Raw genomic sequence first — 22292 nt, forward strand, 5'->3', positions numbered from 1 at the left:
TTAGATGTTTTTTTCCACGAAAACAACGAAAAAACTCTGTGAGTTTATAGGCATTGCCTAAACTTTAATCTTTGTTTAATAATAATAATAATATTATTTTGAAATATCTGTAATAATCGGATTTTGAACAGAAAGTGGCCTCAAATGATTAGGTCAAAATCATTTCTGGTCGGCCAAACTATATTATCTGAATGTAATGTGCTAGATTTAAAATACTTAGTTGTTGGGAAAATCGGTTTGACGGTTCTGAAGAATAATTGAGAAAATACTCATTCAATTTAACTGAAATTTAGAGATATCGGTTACAAAATAATGAAACCAACCAATTTCGTACTAAATTTCATACAAATATTTGTTGTACATACTAAGAAAAACTTTGGGCAATGGGCAGAGTACGATTTGCAGATTCCTCACATGCGAAAATATAATTTAATTTTTCAAGAAAATTAATCTAGTTACAGCGGAAGGCCTACCCGACAATCTTAATACTGGAAAAAAGTATTTCTGTAGAATGAAACTCAAATGACTATTTTCATCGAAGAAATAAAATGTAGTTTATAGAAGAGAAATACAAAACTTAAAAAAAATTATCTGATTAGACGAAGAGTTCAATTCAAAAGAAATAATCTGATCGTTCTAATCTACTCTTCTCGATAGAGCACACAACTCTACCCAACTCACTTGACGTTTGTCAATAAAATAAATAAATATCTGTCTTTTCACCGTGTCTCCGTGTAACAATTTCGCACTTTGTCAATATTTGGCATTGCAGGTGCTACAAGTTTTGCGTGAACAAATGATTTAAGAATTAAGGAAATATGTTATCAAATTAAATAATTATTTCATTGAATTCATCACTTCTTCAGTATTTTATTCGGTTCGTAATTGCAATGGAAGGGCGTTAATATTTGGATATTATATTACAGATAAATTTGAAGAGCACTCGCATTTTTATCAAGATATCACAATGAAAAAATTATTTTCAAAAATTGAAACCAGAATCGACAATACTTCTAAGGAAACGAATAATTTCATCGGCAAAGTTTTTACAGTTGGTCGCCAAAATGTAGTTGTTGAAGACGTTTTAGCTGAAGGTAAATTAATAATTTCAGGAGGCGTATTATTTTTTATAATTACGAATCCGTTCATTTTTAGGTGGTTTTGCTATAGTTTATCTAGTAAGAGGAAATAATGGATGTCGATATGCCCTAAAAAGAATGTATGTTAACAACGAATCTGACCTCAATGTTGCAAAAAGGGAAATCCAAATCACTGTAAGTTATGTTAGATTTAGATACTGAATCAAATTTAGCAAATAATATAATCAAACATTTGCTAATATTTCCTCTCAGGAGCTAACTGCTGTTGGTGTACATATAGTGTTATATTTTTTCAAACATTTATGTATTCACATTTTTTATTGCAACAAATCATAAAAATTATCCTTCAGAATTTTCAATTATTAAATTAGTATTTTTCTAGATGTGTGTAAATTCAAAAACATTTTTCTCTTTCTATTAACAATTGTTGCAGGATTTTTTTTCCTAGTTGATATCCCTATAAACTATTAATTGTGGTAATTTATTATTCAGATTTTATTTTATAACATATTTCAGAGCAGCCTCAATGGCCATAAGAACATAATAGGTTATGTGGACTCCAGCCTCACCCCAAAAGGGGGAGGTGTTTTTGAAGTGTTACTTCTTATGCCTTATTGTCAAGATAATGTATTAAATCTTATGAAAAGCCATGGTAAAGCTAATATGGCTGAATCAGAGATTTTGAATATTTTTTGTGATACTTGTGAAGCTGTCTCTAGGCTGCATCATTGTAAAACCCCAATTATTCATCGCGATTTAAAAGTAAGTGTTGCAGATAAAACATACCAACTACTTCATTCTGTTAGCTTCACCACTACTATATTCGTATATAAGTCAGAAACCTTATTCTCAGATAGCTGAATGTGTGAAATTTCTTATAATTACAATTTATGAATTAAACAGAAAAAAATTAGTTGCTGATAGTAAGCCATCATATTAACTTTGCTTTTTTACTGTTATGAAGTACTTAAGGTTGAAGTTACCAATATTAATTTGTATTCAATGAAATATTTCATTTTAAGGTAGAAAATATTTTGAAAAGTGATAATGGAAATTACATCATCTGTGATTTTGGTTCAGCAACAGCTCGAATTCTCAATCCTGCTGAAAATGGTGTATCAACTGTTGAAGAGGAAATAAAGAGATATACAACTCTTAGTTATAGATCTCCTGAGATGGTGGACATGTATTGTGGTAAACCAATCACCACTAAATCCGATATTTGGGTAAGAAGAATACTTGATCTTTTAGGTTGTTTCCTATTAACTCCATTGAACTAATTTGCATACCTATATTTCAGGCGCTTGGCTGCTTGTTATATAGACTCTGCTTTTTCACCCTTCCATTTGGAGAAAGCCTTTTAGCAATTCAAAATGGAAACTTTTACATTCCTGATAATTCCAAGTATTCCATAGGTTTACATCAGTTGATAGGTTTGTGCTATGTAATTTTTTTATTAATTCAATAGTGACATATAACTATGAATTCTTGAAAATACTGGATTACCCAAGATGGCTTGTAAATTTGCTCTATTATCAGTTAAAACATATAAACAGAATTTTTATTGGGGAAGCACATGCAACTTCATTAGTTGATACAAAACTGGACTCATAAAATTTGTAATCATATAGGGTATGGTCCGTATATCACCTTGGTTACTATGGTTAGTAAGTTGGTGGTCCGTATATATCAAATTCCTCAAAAACCGGTGACTATTTCCTCAAACGTCGGTGAGTTATCTGTCACCAGAGCAACCGTACCTTAATTCTGATTAGGTTCAGTAACCACGCCCACTCCGGTTGGCAGTTGTCATTTTAATTTTCAGATTATTGTTTATGAATATTTTCCATGACATCTAATACTCAAAAACTTCATTATTTTAATTATGAAACAAATACCATTCAGAGCCAATAAGAACTATTAGTTATTTACAAATTAAAAGAGATCAACCATTTATTACCTCCAAAATTCTGTCTATGAAAAAATTTATCGACCATTGACAAGTGTCAAGCGATCCCTAACTACGTAGCAGGTTACCTGACACATTGAAAACCACTAGTAACCTCTCTCAAATTCTCGGCGATAAACTGACCATACCCATAATTGATGAGTTTTTAATGGGCCCTACATGCATTTTTCTAAATTTCATCATTATAGGAGACCTAACATAAAAATTTCAATCCTTTCTTCAAAAAACAACTTACCAATGTATCATTAGAATTTATACATACTTCTTTCTGGGAATACTAATGGCTCATTTAACACTGTTCAATTAATTATGAAATGAAACTAAAATTGTTGCTTTATTGACAAAAAACGCATTTCTTATATTTTTAGAGTGGCTCTTTGAATTCTTATTTCTAGAGGTTACTTCTTGTTTTGAATGATCCAAAAAATAATGAAATTTAAGTAACTGATATGAAGATTTCTTCAAGTTAATTTAAATTTTTTGATTTCACAAACTAATTGTTTTGGTTTATTATTTCCAATCATAATATTCTGATATATAAAAATTGCCAATTCTAAATCTTTAAAATCTTTCGAGAAAATAAATCTCGCAGGTTGTTTTGAATTATGGAGAATCCAAAAACCGCATACAAAAATTTGTTCACCAACCAGACCTTTCCTCTGAAACCATAAGTTTCATTGAAAGAGGAAATAATAAATTCATAGTATTATATCTACAATTTTTTTTGTTTTAGCTTTGATTGTATTAGGAAAATAAATATTTTAATCAACTTTTACTCTTTTTTTGTAGGTTATATGCTGGAACCAGATCCAGACAAGAGACCTGATATTTATCAAGTCAGTTCAATAGCTTTTAAACTTTGCAATAAGGATAATCCGGTTAAGAATTTGATGGTAAGCCTTTTAGTTCGAAATACCCAATGTCTATTTGACTTCATCTATAGCTTCTTTTTATGTTCTAATGGTTAATAAATTATTTACCTGCTTCATAATTTGAATATTAATGAAAATTATTCTGACATTGTTGAAGAAAAATATTGAGTTTTCCCTTTAATAATTTGGTAGTTTAGGTCTGTTAAAATATTTCTTTTGTAGAATTCCACAACACCAGTATTAGAAGATCTGCCTGTTCCTCAGTCTGAATCAGAAGCAAAGAAGACAATAATTAAATCTTCTACATCAACAATAAGCGGCAAAACCAATTCGGCTCCTTTAGTTGAAAGCACAAGTGTCATTCCTAGACAACGACCAAAAGGCACAGCTACAACGCCCTTGAACCTGAAGAACCTTCCTTTGAACATCAGCCCCAGTCCAACATCATCCAAAAAATCCCAAAGCCCTGTCGCTCCAACTGTTTCACCATCCTATTCAGTAAGTACATCCTCTGTGGCTCCTCAAGGGATTTCCCAGACCGCTTCCGAAAATCCAAGCTTTGTTCCAGAATTCCATAATCAACCTCCAGCCACCTTTAATGCGGTGAATTGTAGTGAAGTAGTCCAAGATGATCTGGACCAGTTGTTTGAGTCTGGTTACTCTGATCCTTTCAAGGACGATGCGCAGGCTTCGACTCCACCGTTCAATCCTGCAGAAGGTGGGTTTATTTTTCTGTTTCCATCTTTGAACCTATATTGTAAGCATAATTTTGTTTTTTTTTTGCAACGGTCTTGATATTCGATGAACGAACTATTCAACTAGATTTGATCATAGAGTAATAAACATAGGCAATTTTTACATGTCCCCAACATGGTTAGGTTACGGTGTCACATTATGATATATTTTCAAATTCACAATTTTTCTATATCGTTATGAATGTATATTATATTGAATGAAATATATTTATTTGAGTGATTACCGATTGAATATGAAAATTTGAATATTTGGAATCCGATATTTTTCCTAATTGTTGAATTTATAATAAGCAGAATATTTATGATTTTCTGAATTTCTGATATATATTTTGGGATTGTTTAATTTTTGAAAGCTAAAATATTCTTGAAGAATTGGGTTTCAGTACATCTCCAAGTGACAATTGCATTTTTCAGCTGAAACAACACAAGGTGGCAATCCAATTACGATTAGTTTATCTAGTCAGAATCAGAGAAACTTCGATCTTGGAGATGTAAGTAGTACTATCAACATTCCTCATACCCCACCTTCTACTCCTACAATGTGCGTAACCAAAGGACATCGTAGGAATATGAGTGATACAACAGCCTTTAATAAGTAAGTATACATAGACGGAACTGAAGCCATAGGTGTTTTTGTTAAAACTTATGCTAACTGTTCCATCTTTTTTCAGAGTATATGCATCGGAAACAACACAATTTTTAGCTCCATTTGACTCTTCAATTAAAAGGTCGGATGACTCACCATCAACAATGGAAGATTACAATACCAACAGTAAAGTACCGATGGGCTCCTCGGTATCTACCTCTAATGTGAGCAACTTACTTTCGAATACAGAAAATAGATCATTATCAGCAGATGTTGCTGATTGGAACCCTTTCGAAGAAGATGGCTCTTTCAGCGAAATCACAGAGGACCACATTTTTGGGGCTGAATTCGATAAGATTCGTAAATGTAGTCAAACAAGTATGTGATTCTTTTCTTATTGAACATTATAATTATGCATTCAGTATTCACTATATTGAAAAGTTGGCGGAAATTTGTCAATTAAACATTAAAAACGTATTAAAAATATTCAAAACATTAAATAACAATGAAAAAAGGTAAATACAAGAAGGCTGCTAAAAAGCAATTCTACCTAAATGATTGAGGTTATTGTCCGTATATCGTCGAGAATTTCAAAGCGGTTACTAGTGGTTTTCAATGTTTGAGGTAACCTTCTTCCTATTTACGGACCGCTTGACACTTGTCAATTAATTTTTTCATTGACAGAATTTTGGAGGTTATAAATGGTTGATCTCTTTTAATTTGTAAATAACCAATAGTTCTTAATGGCTTGAAAAGTATTTGTTTCATAATTAAAATAATAAAGTTTTTGAGTGTCAGATATCATGGAAAATATTTATTATTAGAACTCTTTATTGCATAAAAGGTTGTACAATAGTTTGTTAAAAAATGTGCAAAAGGCGAGCATATCGCAAAGCGATAAACAATATTTATAAACAATATTCTGAAAATTAAAATGACAACTGCCAACCGGAGTGGGCGTGGTTACCGAAACTAACCAGAATAAAAGTACGGTTGCTCTGGTGACAGATAACTCACGGAAGTTTGAGGAAATAGTCAGTCACTGGTCTTTGAGGAATTTGACATATACGGACCACCAACTTACTAACCATGGTAACTAAGGTGTTATACGGACCATACCCTGAGTATCATAAATAAAAGTGTTTATTTGAATTATTGATTTAACCATTTCTTTTTGTGGAGAACATTTTAAAATAAGTAATGAACTTATTACTATTATTAATAGTCTTCCATCATAAAGATTACTTTGATTCATTAAATTATTATTAAAGCAATCTGTTTGAGATTAGAATTCATTGTTGTCAAAATTCTCAGCAAAACACTAAACGCAAAGGCTGTTAATTAAAAGGAACAATATTTTTCATACTATTGAATGATCGATTCTGAGAACTTTCTCAACAGAATTAATTCATAACATTTCTAAGAATTCTTATGAATTCTGTATGATTCTTTCACTAATCAAGAATAATTTTTTCAGGCATTCCAGGAGTAATGTCAGGTGATAATTCTGCATTAGCTGAAGATCCTTTCATTTGCGCTCCTTTTAGTCTTTCCAGTAGAACAAGAAATAAGAAATGTAATCTTCAAATTTCAGATAAACAGTAATTTTTGTGGAATATTATGCACTATGTAATTATTATATTTGTTGACAGTTATATTTATTCTAATTTTATCTTGATTATTATTATTATTAATATATCTACTCATGAAATTTACCTTGTTAAAACATCAATTTTATTTAAAACCTATTTATTAGAACATTAATATATACTATGCATTTAGATCGTAGAAAGAGCCAAATGCATTAATGAAATTCAATTGTACTTAACCTGAAATTTCCCTTTAATCGTTTGAGGAAAAAAAATCTTAAGCTTAAATTTTGTTGCAGGATTATTCAAAATCATCTAATTTTTATTGTTGATTTATTAGAAAAAATAAAAAACATTTTTTATAAAATACATCTTATCCTTTCAACATTCTTGAATTCTATATTAATACTAAAGTTTTTTTAGTCCCGATAGGTGAATATATAATACTTACATCTTATAAAGTAGTTGAAATTAAAAATGATGGTCAAAATAACGGATAGTGATGACACCAAATTATACATCCATATAAAATTCATAATTCAAGAAGAAACAAAAAATATTTCATTAATAATCAAGGATCCATTGGAACCAGAGGACGGAATATTAGATGTGTTACTGTTACATAATAACACTCCTTAAAATTACATGTAAAATTGAAATTAAAAAGAAATGTATTAAAATTGGGGTTCATATAACATATAAAGATTATTAGAAATTATTTCAAACTATTTTTATCAATCATATAAAACAAAAAGTAAAAGGCATTTAAAAATAAAATAAAAAATTCTATCATTGAAATTATTCCTAAATAACGTATGTAAATGCAGGAAAGTAAACATATCAAATTCCTGATTTTTTTGTACATAAATTCACTTTAGCGTAAAAAATTGGTACTGATACCAAAAAAAAAAACCATTTTATATTCAGTAGTTCAATCTAGCTCTTTTTACATTCAAAAATGAAGCTACTATGAATAAAAGAAATGCTATACAAGAACCAGTTATTCCTATCATTAAAGCAAGTCCAGTGTCGATGAAACCATATCTATAACTATTTTCTGGAATTGGATGCAAGTAATCCATGAAATCAAAAATACCACCACAAGACAGTCTCATATAAATGACTGGTAAAGCTGATCCCCTAATTCCCAATTCATTTTCAAGTGTTTTGCGGTATTCCTTGCATGTTTTATAATATCCCGTGAGAAATGTGATAAAATGTACTAGGGAATAAATTAAAAATATTACAGTTAATGATGACATTGTTACCCAGAAAGTCTTAGGAAGGGGTGAAGAATCTTCTGACTGTACTGCCATATGTATTGTCTCTCCATCACTGTAAAATAATAGAATGTAGAAGACATGATGGTAGCTTTGAAAAATAATTGAGCTAAAACCATATTTTGAACCAAGAAAATTTCATTTTGATTGAAATGAAAAAGCAAGAACAACCACTGATTTGATTGAATGAAGTAGTAACAAATACAGGATGTTAAAGGCTTCAAATATTTAAAAACCTATTATTTTCAATAGTTCAAAAATCAATTTAAAACTCTCACCCATTTTTTCTCATAACAGTCCTAGCACTTGGTCTTTCTCTCATAAATAAATATCTATAGCCATGAAAGCATACAAAACTAACACAAAATAATATGTAAAGAATTGGTCCATAAGTGACGAAAATACATGAAGCTTCAGGCCCACCTAGAAATAACATTATTCTACAGGAACATTTTTTATGAAATTAGTGAATTACATGCCTAGAAAAATATCTGGTGTATGCTGCCCAAATAAAATGCAGCTGCAATTCTTGTGAATACATTGATCTAATGTGGATTTCCAATGTGTCCAGGCTATAGACAAACTTATTGTAGCTACCAATCCAGCAGCTAATGCTAATGCATATGTTATTAATAACTTTTTTTCGGTACTAATTTGAGTCATCTTAACCAATTTGTTATTGGAAATATGTGCTGCAAATCAAGCAGTTTTATTGAATTCTACGATTTACATAAAACAATTCGCTATTTATTTATTTGATTTCATTCAGATAAGATATCTTTATCTCATCTCTAACAAATTTCATAAGCAACATAAAAATTAAACCTCGTAATACTTAAAAAAAAAGAAAATGTATGCAATATTTTTCTTCAGATTCTCTACATGAAAAGCAAATGCAAATATTGAAATCTTATTTAGCAACTAAAAAAATACTAAAATAGTTGTTAGCATACAAACAATACTAATGTCTAGTAAACAAAACTATCAAAAAGTAAACATTTCAGAATGACAGATTACAAAAAGGGTTGGTAGAGATTCATAGAAAGTCCAAAGCCACTCCCATTGTCTTTTCATATAATTGATAAATATTATACATAAATATTGTATATAATTTCACTTATATGAAATGAATATTACTTTATTTTGTTGTACAGCAATTATTTAAATCTTTCTTTGCCGTTTTTTCTTGTTTAGTATAACAACAGATAATTGTTCTATGCTAGAACCGACGACAACCGTCATGTGGGTTGTCAACACATGTCATCTGGTTTGCTTGTCAAAAAACTAGAAATTTTCTATTTTGATTTTCGCTAATTTACTAAAACTTCCAAATTGCAAGTTTATAAAGTTCAGTTATTATTTTTATCTTTTCCCAAATTGTTCTCCATGATTTGTTTCATTCGATTTCATTTAACTCTCTACATGTAGGGCAAAATAATGAATAACATAACCTGAATTATTTTATAAATTTTCGTTTTAATAATAAAAATTACCTTATTAGATAAACGATAAGTTCTTATCACAACAACAATTTCGCAAACCTTGAGGTTAACGTCATCTATTTTGGAAACAATATGCTTATTTTGAAGTGTTTTTAAACTATCAGTTATTTAATTATGTCTTCCAATGTATGTTTACCTATTATTATACTACATGCAGTGGTAATTTTTTCATTAATATCACAATGCTGTTCAGAAGACACCAAAATTATGTCGAGGGAAGAGAAAACACAACTGAGGTAATTGTATAAATAATAAAATAGTCAACAAAGTGATGATTTTAAATTTTAGAGAACAAGCAAGAGATATGTTTTACCATGCATATAATGCTTATATGGATAATGCATATCCAGCCGATGAACTTATGCCATTAAGTTGTAAAGGAAGATATCGAGGTCTTTCTCCTAATAGAGGAGATATTGATGATTGTCTAGGAAAGTAAGTAAATTTATCAATCATTGAAAAATACAAGTGACAATTTACTGAAGAAATAACATATGTGTATTCAAAGTGCAATTATGGGAACATAAACAAAGTGTTATCAGAAGTGATATCAAATTCAAAAGTTAAGATTTATTTGGATAAGTGGAAAATGATAGGAAAATATTTTTGAGACTGATGAATATAAAAATTTTCATTGAATATATTGAATCTTTTTCATTTTGGAAGATAAATCTATCTATTTCTACTATAATTTTCTTTAATTATATTCCTGATTAAACTCTATGTTGGAAAATATTATAATTAATTTAAAACTAGAATTTTCTCAATTTAGTACAGAATCCAAAAAATTTCAGGTTTTATTCTCATGTGATATCCAGAATAGATCCTCTCATACTATGAATACAAAATACTTTGTGAGATACTCCTTAAATATAAGTGATTTTATCATCATGAATTTACAGATTGATTTTTTTTTCAGTTTTTCCCTTACTCTTATTGATTCTCTGGATACCCTTGTTCTTTTGGGTGATTTATCTGAATTTGAACGTGCTGTGAAACTGATAATTAAAGATGTTTCTTTTGATAATGATATTGTAGTTTCTGTATTTGAAACTAACATTCGTGTTTTAGGGTGAGTAACAGCTTAATATATGTTTATAATTGATTCTTTACTGCTACATCTAAAATATTATTTCAGTACAAATTATGCTAAGTTGGGGGTTCCTAGGGAAATGATGTTGATACTTTCAATTTTATTTTTAATGTTATTCTGAAATAATTTTTCTGAATTCACATACATATCAGTGATGGTAATAATAGGGCTTTTGGTTAATTATTTATTAACCACTGTTTTTAATGATTTGAGATATTATTTAGTGTAATTCAATATCCTTAGCCTGGAATTATTTCGAGTAGTATGATGATTTAAAAGTAGATGAAATACACTTTATTAATTTGGTGAAATTAATTTCAGTGGATTACTTTCTGCTCATATCTTGGCATATTACTTACAAGAAAAAGCTGACATTATGCTTTGGTACAATGGAGAACTTTTGGAAATGGCAAAAGACATTGGTTATAGGCTTCTTCCTGCATTTAATACAACAACTGGAATACCATATGCAAGGGTATGTCTTGGTTATTTTCTCACAACTTTTGTATAACTTAACATTTCTGGAAATATAACAAAGAGGGAGAAAAGATTCTTAATTGCCCATATCAGGCAAGTCAGGCAAGAGCCACCGAACTTCTGCCTTCAGGATTGTAAAAATTGAAATATTAAGGTTTCTCTCATTTTCTGTAATAGAATAGTTTTGGAGAATTTAGTATACTGCAAGGCCTCGATGCCAGTTCTGTTACTGATTGGATATCGATAGACTTATAACTAAAATCGTCTTATTCATTTTCAAGGTCAATCTTCTCTATGGAATAAAAAGCGACAGACTTGATGCGGCAAGAGAAACGTGTACAGCTTGCGCGGGTTCTATGATCTTGGAAATGGCCGCCCTGTCACGTCTAACTGGCGAGCCAATTTTTGAAGAAAAAGCGCAGAAGGCCATGGACGAACTTTGGAAAATGCGTCATCGCAGTTCAGACCTGATGGGTTCAGTTCTGAACGTTCATTCGGGCGATTGGGTTAGGAGAGATTCTGGAGTTGGCGCTGGAATCGATTCATACTACGAATATTGTTTGAAGGCGTATATACTGTTGGGTGATACTAAGTACCTGAATAGGTTCAATAGGCATTACACCGCCATTATGAAATACATCTCGCAAGGACCTATGCTGCTGGACGTGCATATGCATAGGTAAGTAACTATTTAGACATGAGTATCATTTTGCTTAGATCTGTAATCAGTGAGTAAAAATTCGTGGTCAAAATTAATTCTGTCCGTCCATCCTTGTACTCGTCCAATAACGACTAGATTTCAATTTGATTGAATCTTCATTTATGAAAATATTGAGAAAATGAAATGACCAACTGTAAACATAATAATTTCCAAAAAGAACAAATCAAAGAACCAATATCTGTAGAGCTGATTTGAAGCTGCATTATGATTATTATCATGAATTGGTGAAATCCACCCAATCATTATATACGGAATTTTATTTACCTAATATCTTCAAAATTATTTACCTATAAGAAGAAGCAGAAATCTGCTACTAATTTAACGAAAATATTACATAATAATACGAATTTTAAAAAACAGCTCAAAAGCTCCTGACTTCATGTCGGTGTACAGTGCATCCCATTTTGGGTGAGACAGCCAGGTTTCTCGCTTGTTATTTAAGATAGAGCCTTGCAGTTTTCACGTTCCTGTCCTACTTTTTCGTGAAACTCAAGTTGGTCTAATCAGATTTTGCATAACTGTTTCCGTTCAAGAGATACAGGGCGATTTTGGAAATTGATACTTTTCGGACCCCTCCTTTATCTCCGAAGTTAGTAGAAATAATGCTGAGGTAAAAACTACATCTGAATCAGAATTCTGCGTAGAATCCAGTGGCGTACTCAATTTTTTTTTTTTTCGGGGTATGGTTTTGAAGATTTAACACAAACCTAATTTTTTTTAATGGAACACCCTATATATTATTACTTCGTTGGATTCGTATTTTTTTTTCCTTCAAAATGATATATGGTACTATGTAAGTAGGATGTTCAGAAATATAAAAAAACACTAAAACATCAAATAATGATGGTTTTTTTGTTAATGGGTCATGAATTTCCCAAGTTTCAATAAGAGGATTATTACTTTTGATTTTTAAAAAGTAGTAGGTCATTGATGATACAAACATTCTTGTTGTTATTATGGCTACTATGCATTTGGCAGCATTGTTTTATCAAGCAAGCATTGAGAAGAAAAAACCAATCTGATCTAGCTGTCATCGCAATGAATTATTATTATTATTATTATTGATTCTTTTTTTATATGGGAAATCCATTGCCCATTAACAAAAAAAACCATCATTATTTGATGTTTTAGTGTTTTTTTATATTTCTGAACATCCTTCCTACATAGTATCATACATCATTTTGAAGGAAAAAAAAATTACGAATCCAACGAAGTAATAATATACAGGGTGTTCCATTAAAAAAAATATAGGTTTGTGTTGAATCTTCAAAACCATACCCCGAACAAAAAAACTGAGTACGCCACTGGATTCTACGCAGAATTCTGATTCAGATGTAGTTTTTATCTCAGCATTATTTCTACTAACTCCGGAGATAAAGGAGGGGTCCGAAAAGTATCAATTTCCAATATCGCCCTGTATCTCTTGAACGGGAACAGTAATGCAAAATCTGATTAGACCAACTTGAGTTTCACGAAAAAGTAGGACAGGAACGTGAAAACCGCAAGGCTCTATCTTAAATAACAAGCGAGAAACCTGGCTGTCTCACCCAAAATGGGATGCACTGTACATTTATATTTCCTTGCAATTAGTTTGTTTCTAATTCAGTAATTGTCTCTATTTGTTTGTTTGGAATTTATATTGAGTGAAATTGTATAAGAAGAAATATTTCAGGCCTCACACCAACTCTCGTAACTTCATGGATGCCCTCTTAGCCTTTTGGCCTGGCCTTCAGGTTTTGAAAGGTGACATCAAACCTGCAGTAGAAACACATGAAATGCTGTACCAGGTCATGCAACGTCACAAATTCATACCTGAAGCCTTTACCACCGATTTTCAAGTACATTGGGGCAATCATCCCCTCAGGCCAGAATTCTTAGAGTCTACGTATTATTTGTATGAGGCTACCAAAGACAATTATTATTTGCATGTTGGAAAAAAAGTGTTGGAAAGTTTACAAAAATATGCTAGAGTGCCTTGTGGTTATGCAGCGGTAAGAATATACTATAACAAATAGACTGCTCCAAGAAATTAACGTATCACAATATAAGTTTGGAATAAACAGATTTTTTAAACAAACTCTACATGAATTCAAAAGTACTATTTTGAAGCACTCTTGAAAATGTGGAAGGAATTTGTTTGAGTACTAAAAACTACTGGCAATGCCTCAGGAGGCTCAACTTTTCTAAGCATCATGTAAATTGGAAATGCATTCTTTGGACAGAGGATTCCAGACTTTGTTCAGGTTTTTCGAAGGCCAAATGAAAGAGATGCTGAATTTCTTTATCTTGTAATATTAGAAGTAACGGGTGTCTTTTTCGAGGTATATTACTTTAAGTTGGCATTACTGTTCAAGATGGCGACTGATTTAACAGCTGTCAAGTGATTTATTCTCAGTTTGGTTTGGCAATTCTTCATGAATAGACTCATGCCTGAACAACGCTTGCAAATAGTGCAATTTTATTTCGAAAATAATGGTTCTGTGCGGAATACGTATCGCGCACTACGTCCATTAGCGATGGAGCGCACTTCTGGTTGAATATGCAAACAAAACTGCCGCATTTGGAGTGAAGCTAATCCTCAAGTGTATGTCGAAACACCGTTACATCCAGAAAAACTGGCTGTTTGGTGCGCTTTATGGGCTGGTGGAATCATTGGTCCGTACTTCTTCAAAAACGATAATGGCCAGAACGTTACAGTCAATGGTGATCGGTATAGAGCCATGATTACTAACTTTTTCATTTCTGAATTGAACAACCATGATGTCCAGGAGCTGTGGTTCCAACAAGACGGCGCAACATGTCACACAGCTCGTGCCACAATCGATTTATTGAAAGACACGTTTGGTGACCGCCTAATTTCACGTTTTGGACCTGTGAATTGGCCTCCAAGATCTTGTGATTTAACACCGCTAGACTACTTTCTGTGGGGCTATGTAAAGTCATTGGTCTATGCGGATAAGCCACAAACCCTTGACCATTTGGAAGACAACATTCGCCGTGTTATTGCCGATATACGGCCACAAATGTTGGAAAAAGTAATCGAAAATTGGACGTCCAGATTGGACTACATCCGAGCCAGCCGTGGCGGTCATATGCCAGAAATCATATTTAAAATGTAATGCCACAAGATTATCTTGCGGATAAATAAAATTCATGTCAATCGAATAATCCATCGTTGTTTTATTGCAATGAATGTGTTCATTTTTTGGAGCTATCAGCCTCAGTTAAAATGTCCATTATAATGCATGAGTTAGTTAGCTTATTTCACGATGAAATTTTAGGTAAATGATGTGAGGACTGCCAAACAAGAAGACCGAATGGACTCATTCGTCCTATCAGAGACGTTCAAGTATCTCTTCCTCTTATTTGCTGATCAGGAAGATCTCATCCTGAATTTGAACGAATTCATATTTACCACAGAAGGACATCTGTTTCCCCTGACTCTAGGAGGTCGAAATCGTACAAAAAACTCTATGGATTTGGAAATATATGATAATGAATATTCGAGATCATGTCCCAACACTCTTCAACTTTTTCCAGAATCTTTAAGGAAGCCCTTGAAGAACATGGTCGATGAAGTTTGTCCTAGAGGGAAATCCAAGAAGAGGTTACTAGCCAGTGAATTTTCAGCTTCAAATGTTCATCATTTGAAACTTATCAAAGACATGGGAATCAATATCATTTCATTGAATGATGGAAGAATACAGTTACTTCATTCTTTCTCTGCGGTAAGTAGATAAAATATTTTCTCTAATTCTGTGACAAATCCGTTCATTCTGCCATATCTTGTAGAACAAAATTGTGCGGAAATATCTCAATTCCACACAAAATTCAGGGTTATATTTTATTATTATTATGTTGGTCCTCTGAATTCTGTCATAGATTTATCTAATATCTGTCAAATTTGCAATACAGAAAACAGTTCTGACAACCAACATTTTTCAATGCAAAAATCACTAAACGACATTTATGGAAAAATTCCATTTATTTCAATAAAAATAATGTGTAATACTCGTACAAAATGGCTATTCTAACACTTGTTTATTAAAAAAGTCGCCACTTCGTGACTCGTTTTGGAATTTTGAACTTGTGGAGAAATATCAATGCCTTCTGCATTTGTATTATAAATTCATGCATTCATTGGATCTATGAATTCAATGTATCTAAAATTGAAAATTTCATTCATCGGAAAAAAAATTTAAATTATTGTTTAGTCCCAAAATAGTTTCTTACAGATTCTTGAATAAAAAGTGAAAGCTCTAGAACTATCGTTCTCACTTTTCAGGACAAATCCAAAGTTTTTGTTATTGATCTGATACTGAATTTCCATTCATGGTAATTCATTCTTATTTTGAAATATTTCTGTATCCAACAGGCTCGTACACCAGCAGATGCCGAAAATGGTCTGACATTCATGCAAGAAATGGTGAAACTCTCCAAACTACAGCCTGATTCCCAGGAAACTTTACCACAGTCTGTATCATTTCCCATAAAAAACGAGGACGGTGAAATCCAGATAATTTCTATACATGCCTGCCCAGCTCAATTTGGAGTTAACCTAAAAGGAGATCAATTCATTTCTGCAAAAACGTCTTACGCCATTCCACATACAGCTTGTACAGATTTGAAGTACCCTAGTTTACTTGAAGGTGATAATTCTGATTCATATTTTTAACTAGTTTAGGCTCGCGATTTCGTCTGCTTGCAAAAGATGAAAGATATATTCTTATAGGTTAGACTTAGCATAATGATATTCATTGATTTTACAAAAAATTATTATATTACATATCCAAAAAAGGCCTAAAACTGGAATAATGCATACTCATGAGAAAAGAATTGGTTTGGGCGAAGTTACGATGACTAAAATTTGTGACAAACATGTATGTTATTTACATTTTTGTTCCTTGGCTTTTGGTGTTTCACTAATAACTTCGACATTTTTTACAATAGAATATGCTAGTTATTTTAAATCGATTGATTTTACAATTGAAAGCTCAAGGCATTTGAACCAACATCAAACTCTAACCTCAAACGGATTGATATAATGAGAATGCAAGGAATCGATATTAATATGAAAACATTTTTATTCATATCTCTAATAATCTAGATTTTATGGAAATCAACTATGAGTGCAGTAAATCTTCTGTTTCTCTAAATTAGAAAAATAAATCGAGCTGTGTTGTCTTGTAGGCGAAATGCATAATTTTTTTAGGAAAGAATTTGGCCATTTTATTGTTTATACATCCAAACACGTTTTATTTTTTATAGATTTCTTTTTGAAATCCTAAACAAAATTTCTAAAGGACTTTTTTTTTATTTCTAGGATTTGAATTCCTAGTTTGGATTCTTCACATTTCAAAACATTAACTCTTGAAAAAATATTTTTACTTGAACCAACCAGACTTATCACCCTTAGTTCTGAGATGATACAAAGTTACAGATTTATAATTTTATTTTCTCTAATTCTGTGGTTATTCCGTTCATTCTTCCACATCTTGTAGAACAAAATCGTGCGAGAATATATCAGAAACGCACAGTTTTCATGGTTATATTTTATTATTATATGTTGGTACTACGCACATTCCGCCACGACTTTATCTGTCAATTCATCAATTTGCCTTAAAGAAATCAGTTCTGCCAACCAACATTTTTCAATGCAAAAATCACTAAATGATATTTATTGAAATATTTCATAAATTTCGATAAAAATGCAATGAATTAGAGAAAATAATGTATAATACTCGTACAGAAGGCTCATTCTACCACTCGTTCATTCCAAAACTCGCCACTTCGTGGCTCGTTTTTGAATTTTGAACTCGTGGAAGAATATCAATGCCTTCTACACTTGTATTATAAATAACTATTCTTTTTTTTTAGGTAAGATCGTATTATTAGAAAGGGGCGAATGTATGTTCATCGACAAAGCGAGACGAATTCAAAAGGCTGGCGCAGTAGGTGCAGTGATCATAGATAATGTTCCAGGCAGTAGCGCCATCACCACACCTATGTTTTCAATGTCAGGCGATGGTAATGACGATATCAAAATTCCTGTTGTGTTCCTTTATCAGAAGGATGCATCAAAACTACTGACAGCATTGGCTGACAATTCCGCTTTGGAAATAAGTATCAGTCAGGTGAGAAACGAAGTCTCATCGACAAAAATCGAAGAAGAAAGTATGTTTCAAAAACTGAAAGTGTCCGTCCAAGAATTCCTAATAAAACATACAGGCATAGGCTACACTAAAACTGTGTCTGTCGGTAATTTAGTTGCGAATATAATCAATGGTAAAATACGAATAATGCAAAATCATAATTGGAAAAAACCAGATGTTGTAAGTGAAGAATTTAAAGAAGCTTATACAAATCATGAGTGGAGTAGAATCAGAAAAGGTTTACTTAAATCGTTGAGTGAACAAGATTTATACGTTCCAATTAATATTTTAAAAATATATTATAAGACACTAAGTCATTACTCGATATCAGAAAGTCACTATCATGATATCACTAAACAGACAGAGTGGTTCTTGAAAGAATTAATGATTGAATATTATCGTGCTAGTGATGATTCATTAGTTGTATTAGAAAAAACTGAAGATATCATCGCTGACTTTATACAGTTTGATAAGGTGGATACTAAAGAAGTATATGATGATGGCGACTCGTTGAAAGATGTTCTTAATAAAATGAATCAACTGGAAGAAAAAATGGATGAAAGTAAAAAAGTTTTGATGTTGAACATTATTAAAAAAATATATCCACAGGATAAAAAAGATGTGAAATTTAAAGATGTTGTGGATGAAAGTGAAAGTATTCCTATAGAAATAAATAGTGAGAACAGTGATAGCCTAATTAAAAGAAATACGGATTCCAAGGATGAATTATGATTGTTATACCTTTAAATTTTTCTTTTTGATAACAGGTTTTCTTGATTCCAAAATGGTATAGCCATTTCCTATTGTGAAAACATGTGAAAATAAATTATTTGTTGAATTATTGTTTCAAATATTATAGTTTATTATTAACTCGTACTTCTAAACTGTGATGAAATAAAATTAGACTCATTTCATAATAGTTCAAATTGATATATCTATTTAATTAAACATATTTTCATTAATCTCTTGAATTAATTATTTTCAGAAAATCCAATTAGAGTTTAAAGTGTGTCTCAAATTTCTCGGATCAGTAATATTTTCTGTGATTTCATTTAAAAAACACCTCAAAGTTTTCATTATAAATTTTTTTTTCAATTCAAGCAAGTCGGAATTCAATAACTTTCCATGATAATATTTTTTTCAGAATATGATTAATTGTCTATACAGGGTGGCCATTTGAAAACAAAACAGACGAGATTACAGACGAAATAAAGTTTTTCGATAGAAATGCTCGGACAGGTCGATTTCTGTTTCGAGGGGGACAACTTAAGATGTAGGTTACGGACGCATAGCGCTTCAACCCTTGCTGCTACAACCCCCACCCCCAATTTTTGAATAGGGAAGATGGGGTGAGTGATACCTCAATTTAAAGGTATTTTTATACTGATTTCAGCACAGTAATTGTTTTTTCATATTATGCATTAGTTCTCGAAATATTCATGCGTTAGGTTAGGAAGGAAGCCACAGTCATGGTTGTTTTGAAGCTCAAAATGTCGAACACTACAAGTGCCATGAAAACACCACTTCATTTTCAAATACTTAGTTAAGAATATTTCGAGAACTAATGCATAAAATGAAAAAACAATTACTGTGCTGAAATCAGTATAAAAATACCTTTCAAATGAGGTATCACTCACCCCATCTTCCCTATTCAAAATTTGGGGGTGAGGGTTGTAGTAGCAAGGGATGAAAGGGCTATGCGTCCGTAACCTACATCTTAAGTTGTCCCCCTCGAAACAGAAATCGACCTGTCCGAGCATTTCTATCGAAAAACTTTATTTCGTCTGTAATCTCGTCTGTTTCGTTTTCAAATGGCCACCCTGTATTTCAAAAATGTGTTGATGAATCTCTTGAAATAAAATGATTTCACAGATTATAAGTCTCAAGTCTAGTAATGATGAATGTAATAACTTACTGTGATTTTAATTAATTTCAATTTAGAAAATAATGAAATTCACTGTTACAGGCAAGTATCATTTATCTTCTACTACTAGTTTTGTGCAACATTTCCTTAAAACAAATTCATTGGAAAAATTTTATGACCTTAAATGTAAATAATTTGTACACATTTGTATGTATGTACAATAAAAAACATTTTATATCAATTCTATTCTCTTGAATTCCTGAACTATAGGCACTAATACCCTCTCCCAGGGTATTGCGGTGTTTCATTCCGCAGTTATCAGTATGGCAACACAGTGGTCCCTGCCATATACACCTCCATAGGGGAGCGCGGTAATTTTGCCGTTGGTGTAATGTCCTAAGCAGTGCCGTTCTGCTGGACATTGAATACAGAGCATTGATAAACACAGTGGTGACATGGGTGATCCTATTTTTGATTGGCTGCCGACTCAGCCGCCATTTTCAGGCCAAATTCTTTTATTTACTTTCTCAGTTTACCTGTTTTTGGGGTTTTATTCAATATATCCATTTTAGGGTGAAAGCAAAAAAAATTCCATGGTATAGAAAAATACACTTGTTATCTTCAACAAATATTTTTGACCTAGAACCCCTTTACTATCAAACTTCTCTTGTTATTGTTCAGCTAAGGTGCAGGTAAGTGGTATTTTTTATATATGAGCGTTTCTCACGTTTTCTTGTACCATTTGTTATTTAAATTATCCTAAAATCTTCGATCGGTTCTTCAACTATATTAGATATTTTTCCCAACAGTCGCTGCAGTTTTTATTTTTTTTCTAGAGATTCAAAGTATTTTCAGAAAATATGATATTATATAGCCTCTCAAAATATCCATAAAAAAATATTTTTTCGGCAACCGTCCGGGAAGTGCTCACTTCCCGGACGCTTTTTCTCTGAGAAAGTAGCATTTCCCGGCCTAGTCCGGAAAGTACGTACTTCCCGGACTAGGCAGGAAAAGCATCATAGAATCCATAGCAACCGAGATAACGGCTGACAGTTCATATGAAATTAGTTGTCAAAAATTTGCATGTTTTTTTATCGCAATCGCAATAAAATATGGAAAGCAGCAGCGATAGTGTTATTTTACATGGTTGCCGAAAAAATATTGTACGCAACACGCCCGAAAATGGTTTTTTTGGACTTACAGACTTCCAGGACTCGCTTACGCTCGTCCTGGAATTTTGTCTATTCGTCCAAAAAAACCCTATTTTCCGGACTTGTTACGTAAATTACTATTATTTGAAAGAAATGTCAGATTTGAGTTTCTAGCTCCCAGTTGCAGGAATGTTCATTAATTTAATGCCGTCATTAAAATTTTAATCCTTCATTGAACGGTGCAGGTAGCCAATAGGATCCTCTTACTGGAGGATTAAAATTTTAATGAACGTTCCTACAACTGGGTGTAGGTATCCCAGTTTGCCATAATCTCAAGAGTATCAAATTACGGTTATTAGCGCTTCTCCTCTTGTCCTTAAATATTATTTTTACTTTGTAATAAATTATCAGCTCATTATTCTTTTTATATGAATATGTGTCTTTGAATATACCTTTACCAGATGCTGATATTTCACGAAACTACCAACAAAAATATTACATCCTCTATATATACAGGGTGTTTCCTAAACATGCGGCAAAAATTCAGGGGGTTGTTCCTTGGACTATTCTAAGAATATTTTGAAAAACCTATTTGTTTCGAAGATATAGGGGAAACAAAATTTCAGATAATAACATTTTATTATGAAAAATTACATGAAAATTCAACTCAACCTACAAAAACTGTTGAAAATGACCACCTCTAGCCAGCATACAAGCATCCAATCTTCTCCTCATTGACTGCCGAACCCTTTCAAAAACACCAGGATCATTTCTTATTAAGTTACACCCAGCAAACGAATTCAAATGAAAACCGTGTTTAATCTGTATTCCTTTACCATCTGCACTTATCAATTTTTAGTCAAAAAACTGGCCGTTTTTAGTAATTGGAATGTTGTTAAACAAATTTAAAAATAAATTGTACCTACTTACTAAACACAGTGCGGTACGCATTTTTATTTAAACTATTATTAATTTTAAAAATATGAAAAATGTTGTTCGCCCTGTATCTTCGAAACAAAGAGGTTTTTCCAATCATCCAAGGACAAAACATGCTTAAAATAGTCCAAGGAACAACCCCCTGAATTTTTGCCGCATGTTTAGGAAACACCCTGTATATAATAATTCTTAGCCGAAAATATATTAAGCATATTATTCATTACGCATACTGTTGAGAAAAGGAG

General features: G+C 31.9%; 3 protein-coding genes across 3 annotated transcripts; 2 read left to right on the top strand and 1 right to left on the bottom strand.

Annotated features, from left to right (window-relative positions):
- The first annotated feature begins 700 nt into the window (after window positions 1-700).
- Window positions 701-6997, top strand: LOC123674161 (AP2-associated protein kinase 1). The gene is made up of 10 exons (XM_045609074.1): window positions 701-1094; window positions 1156-1274; window positions 1617-1862; window positions 2123-2326; window positions 2401-2533; window positions 3859-3962; window positions 4164-4659; window positions 5111-5291; window positions 5368-5660; window positions 6760-6997. Exons 1-10 carry the CDS (start codon window positions 968-970, stop codon window positions 6885-6887), a joined length of 2031 nt encoding a protein of 676 aa, XP_045465030.1. The 5' UTR covers window positions 701-967; the 3' UTR covers window positions 6888-6997.
- Window positions 6998-7187: 190 nt separating this feature from the next.
- Window positions 7188-9161, bottom strand: LOC123674162. Its single transcript, XM_045609075.1, has 3 exons — window positions 8631-9161; window positions 8430-8574; window positions 7188-8206 (listed from the first exon to the last, which is right to left on the bottom strand). Exons 1-3 carry the CDS (start codon window positions 8812-8814, stop codon window positions 7795-7797), a joined length of 741 nt encoding a protein of 246 aa, XP_045465031.1. The 5' UTR covers window positions 8815-9161; the 3' UTR covers window positions 7188-7794.
- Window positions 9162-9402: 241 nt separating this feature from the next.
- LOC123674160 (ER degradation-enhancing alpha-mannosidase-like protein 3) lies at window positions 9403-18934 on the top strand. The gene is made up of 9 exons (XM_045609072.1): window positions 9403-9889; window positions 9942-10088; window positions 10573-10725; window positions 11068-11221; window positions 11505-11902; window positions 13617-13935; window positions 15226-15672; window positions 16320-16593; window positions 17822-18934. The coding sequence occupies exons 1-9, from the start codon at window positions 9768-9770 to the stop codon at window positions 18826-18828; spliced, it is 3021 nt and encodes a 1006-aa protein (XP_045465028.1). The 5' UTR covers window positions 9403-9767; the 3' UTR covers window positions 18829-18934.
- Window positions 18935-22292: the final 3358 nt, after the last annotated feature.

Source organism: Harmonia axyridis, chromosome 2, assembly GCF_914767665.1.
Source record: "Harmonia axyridis chromosome 2, icHarAxyr1.1, whole genome shotgun sequence".
Classification (NCBI taxonomy): Eukaryota; Metazoa; Arthropoda; class Insecta; order Coleoptera; family Coccinellidae; genus Harmonia; species Harmonia axyridis.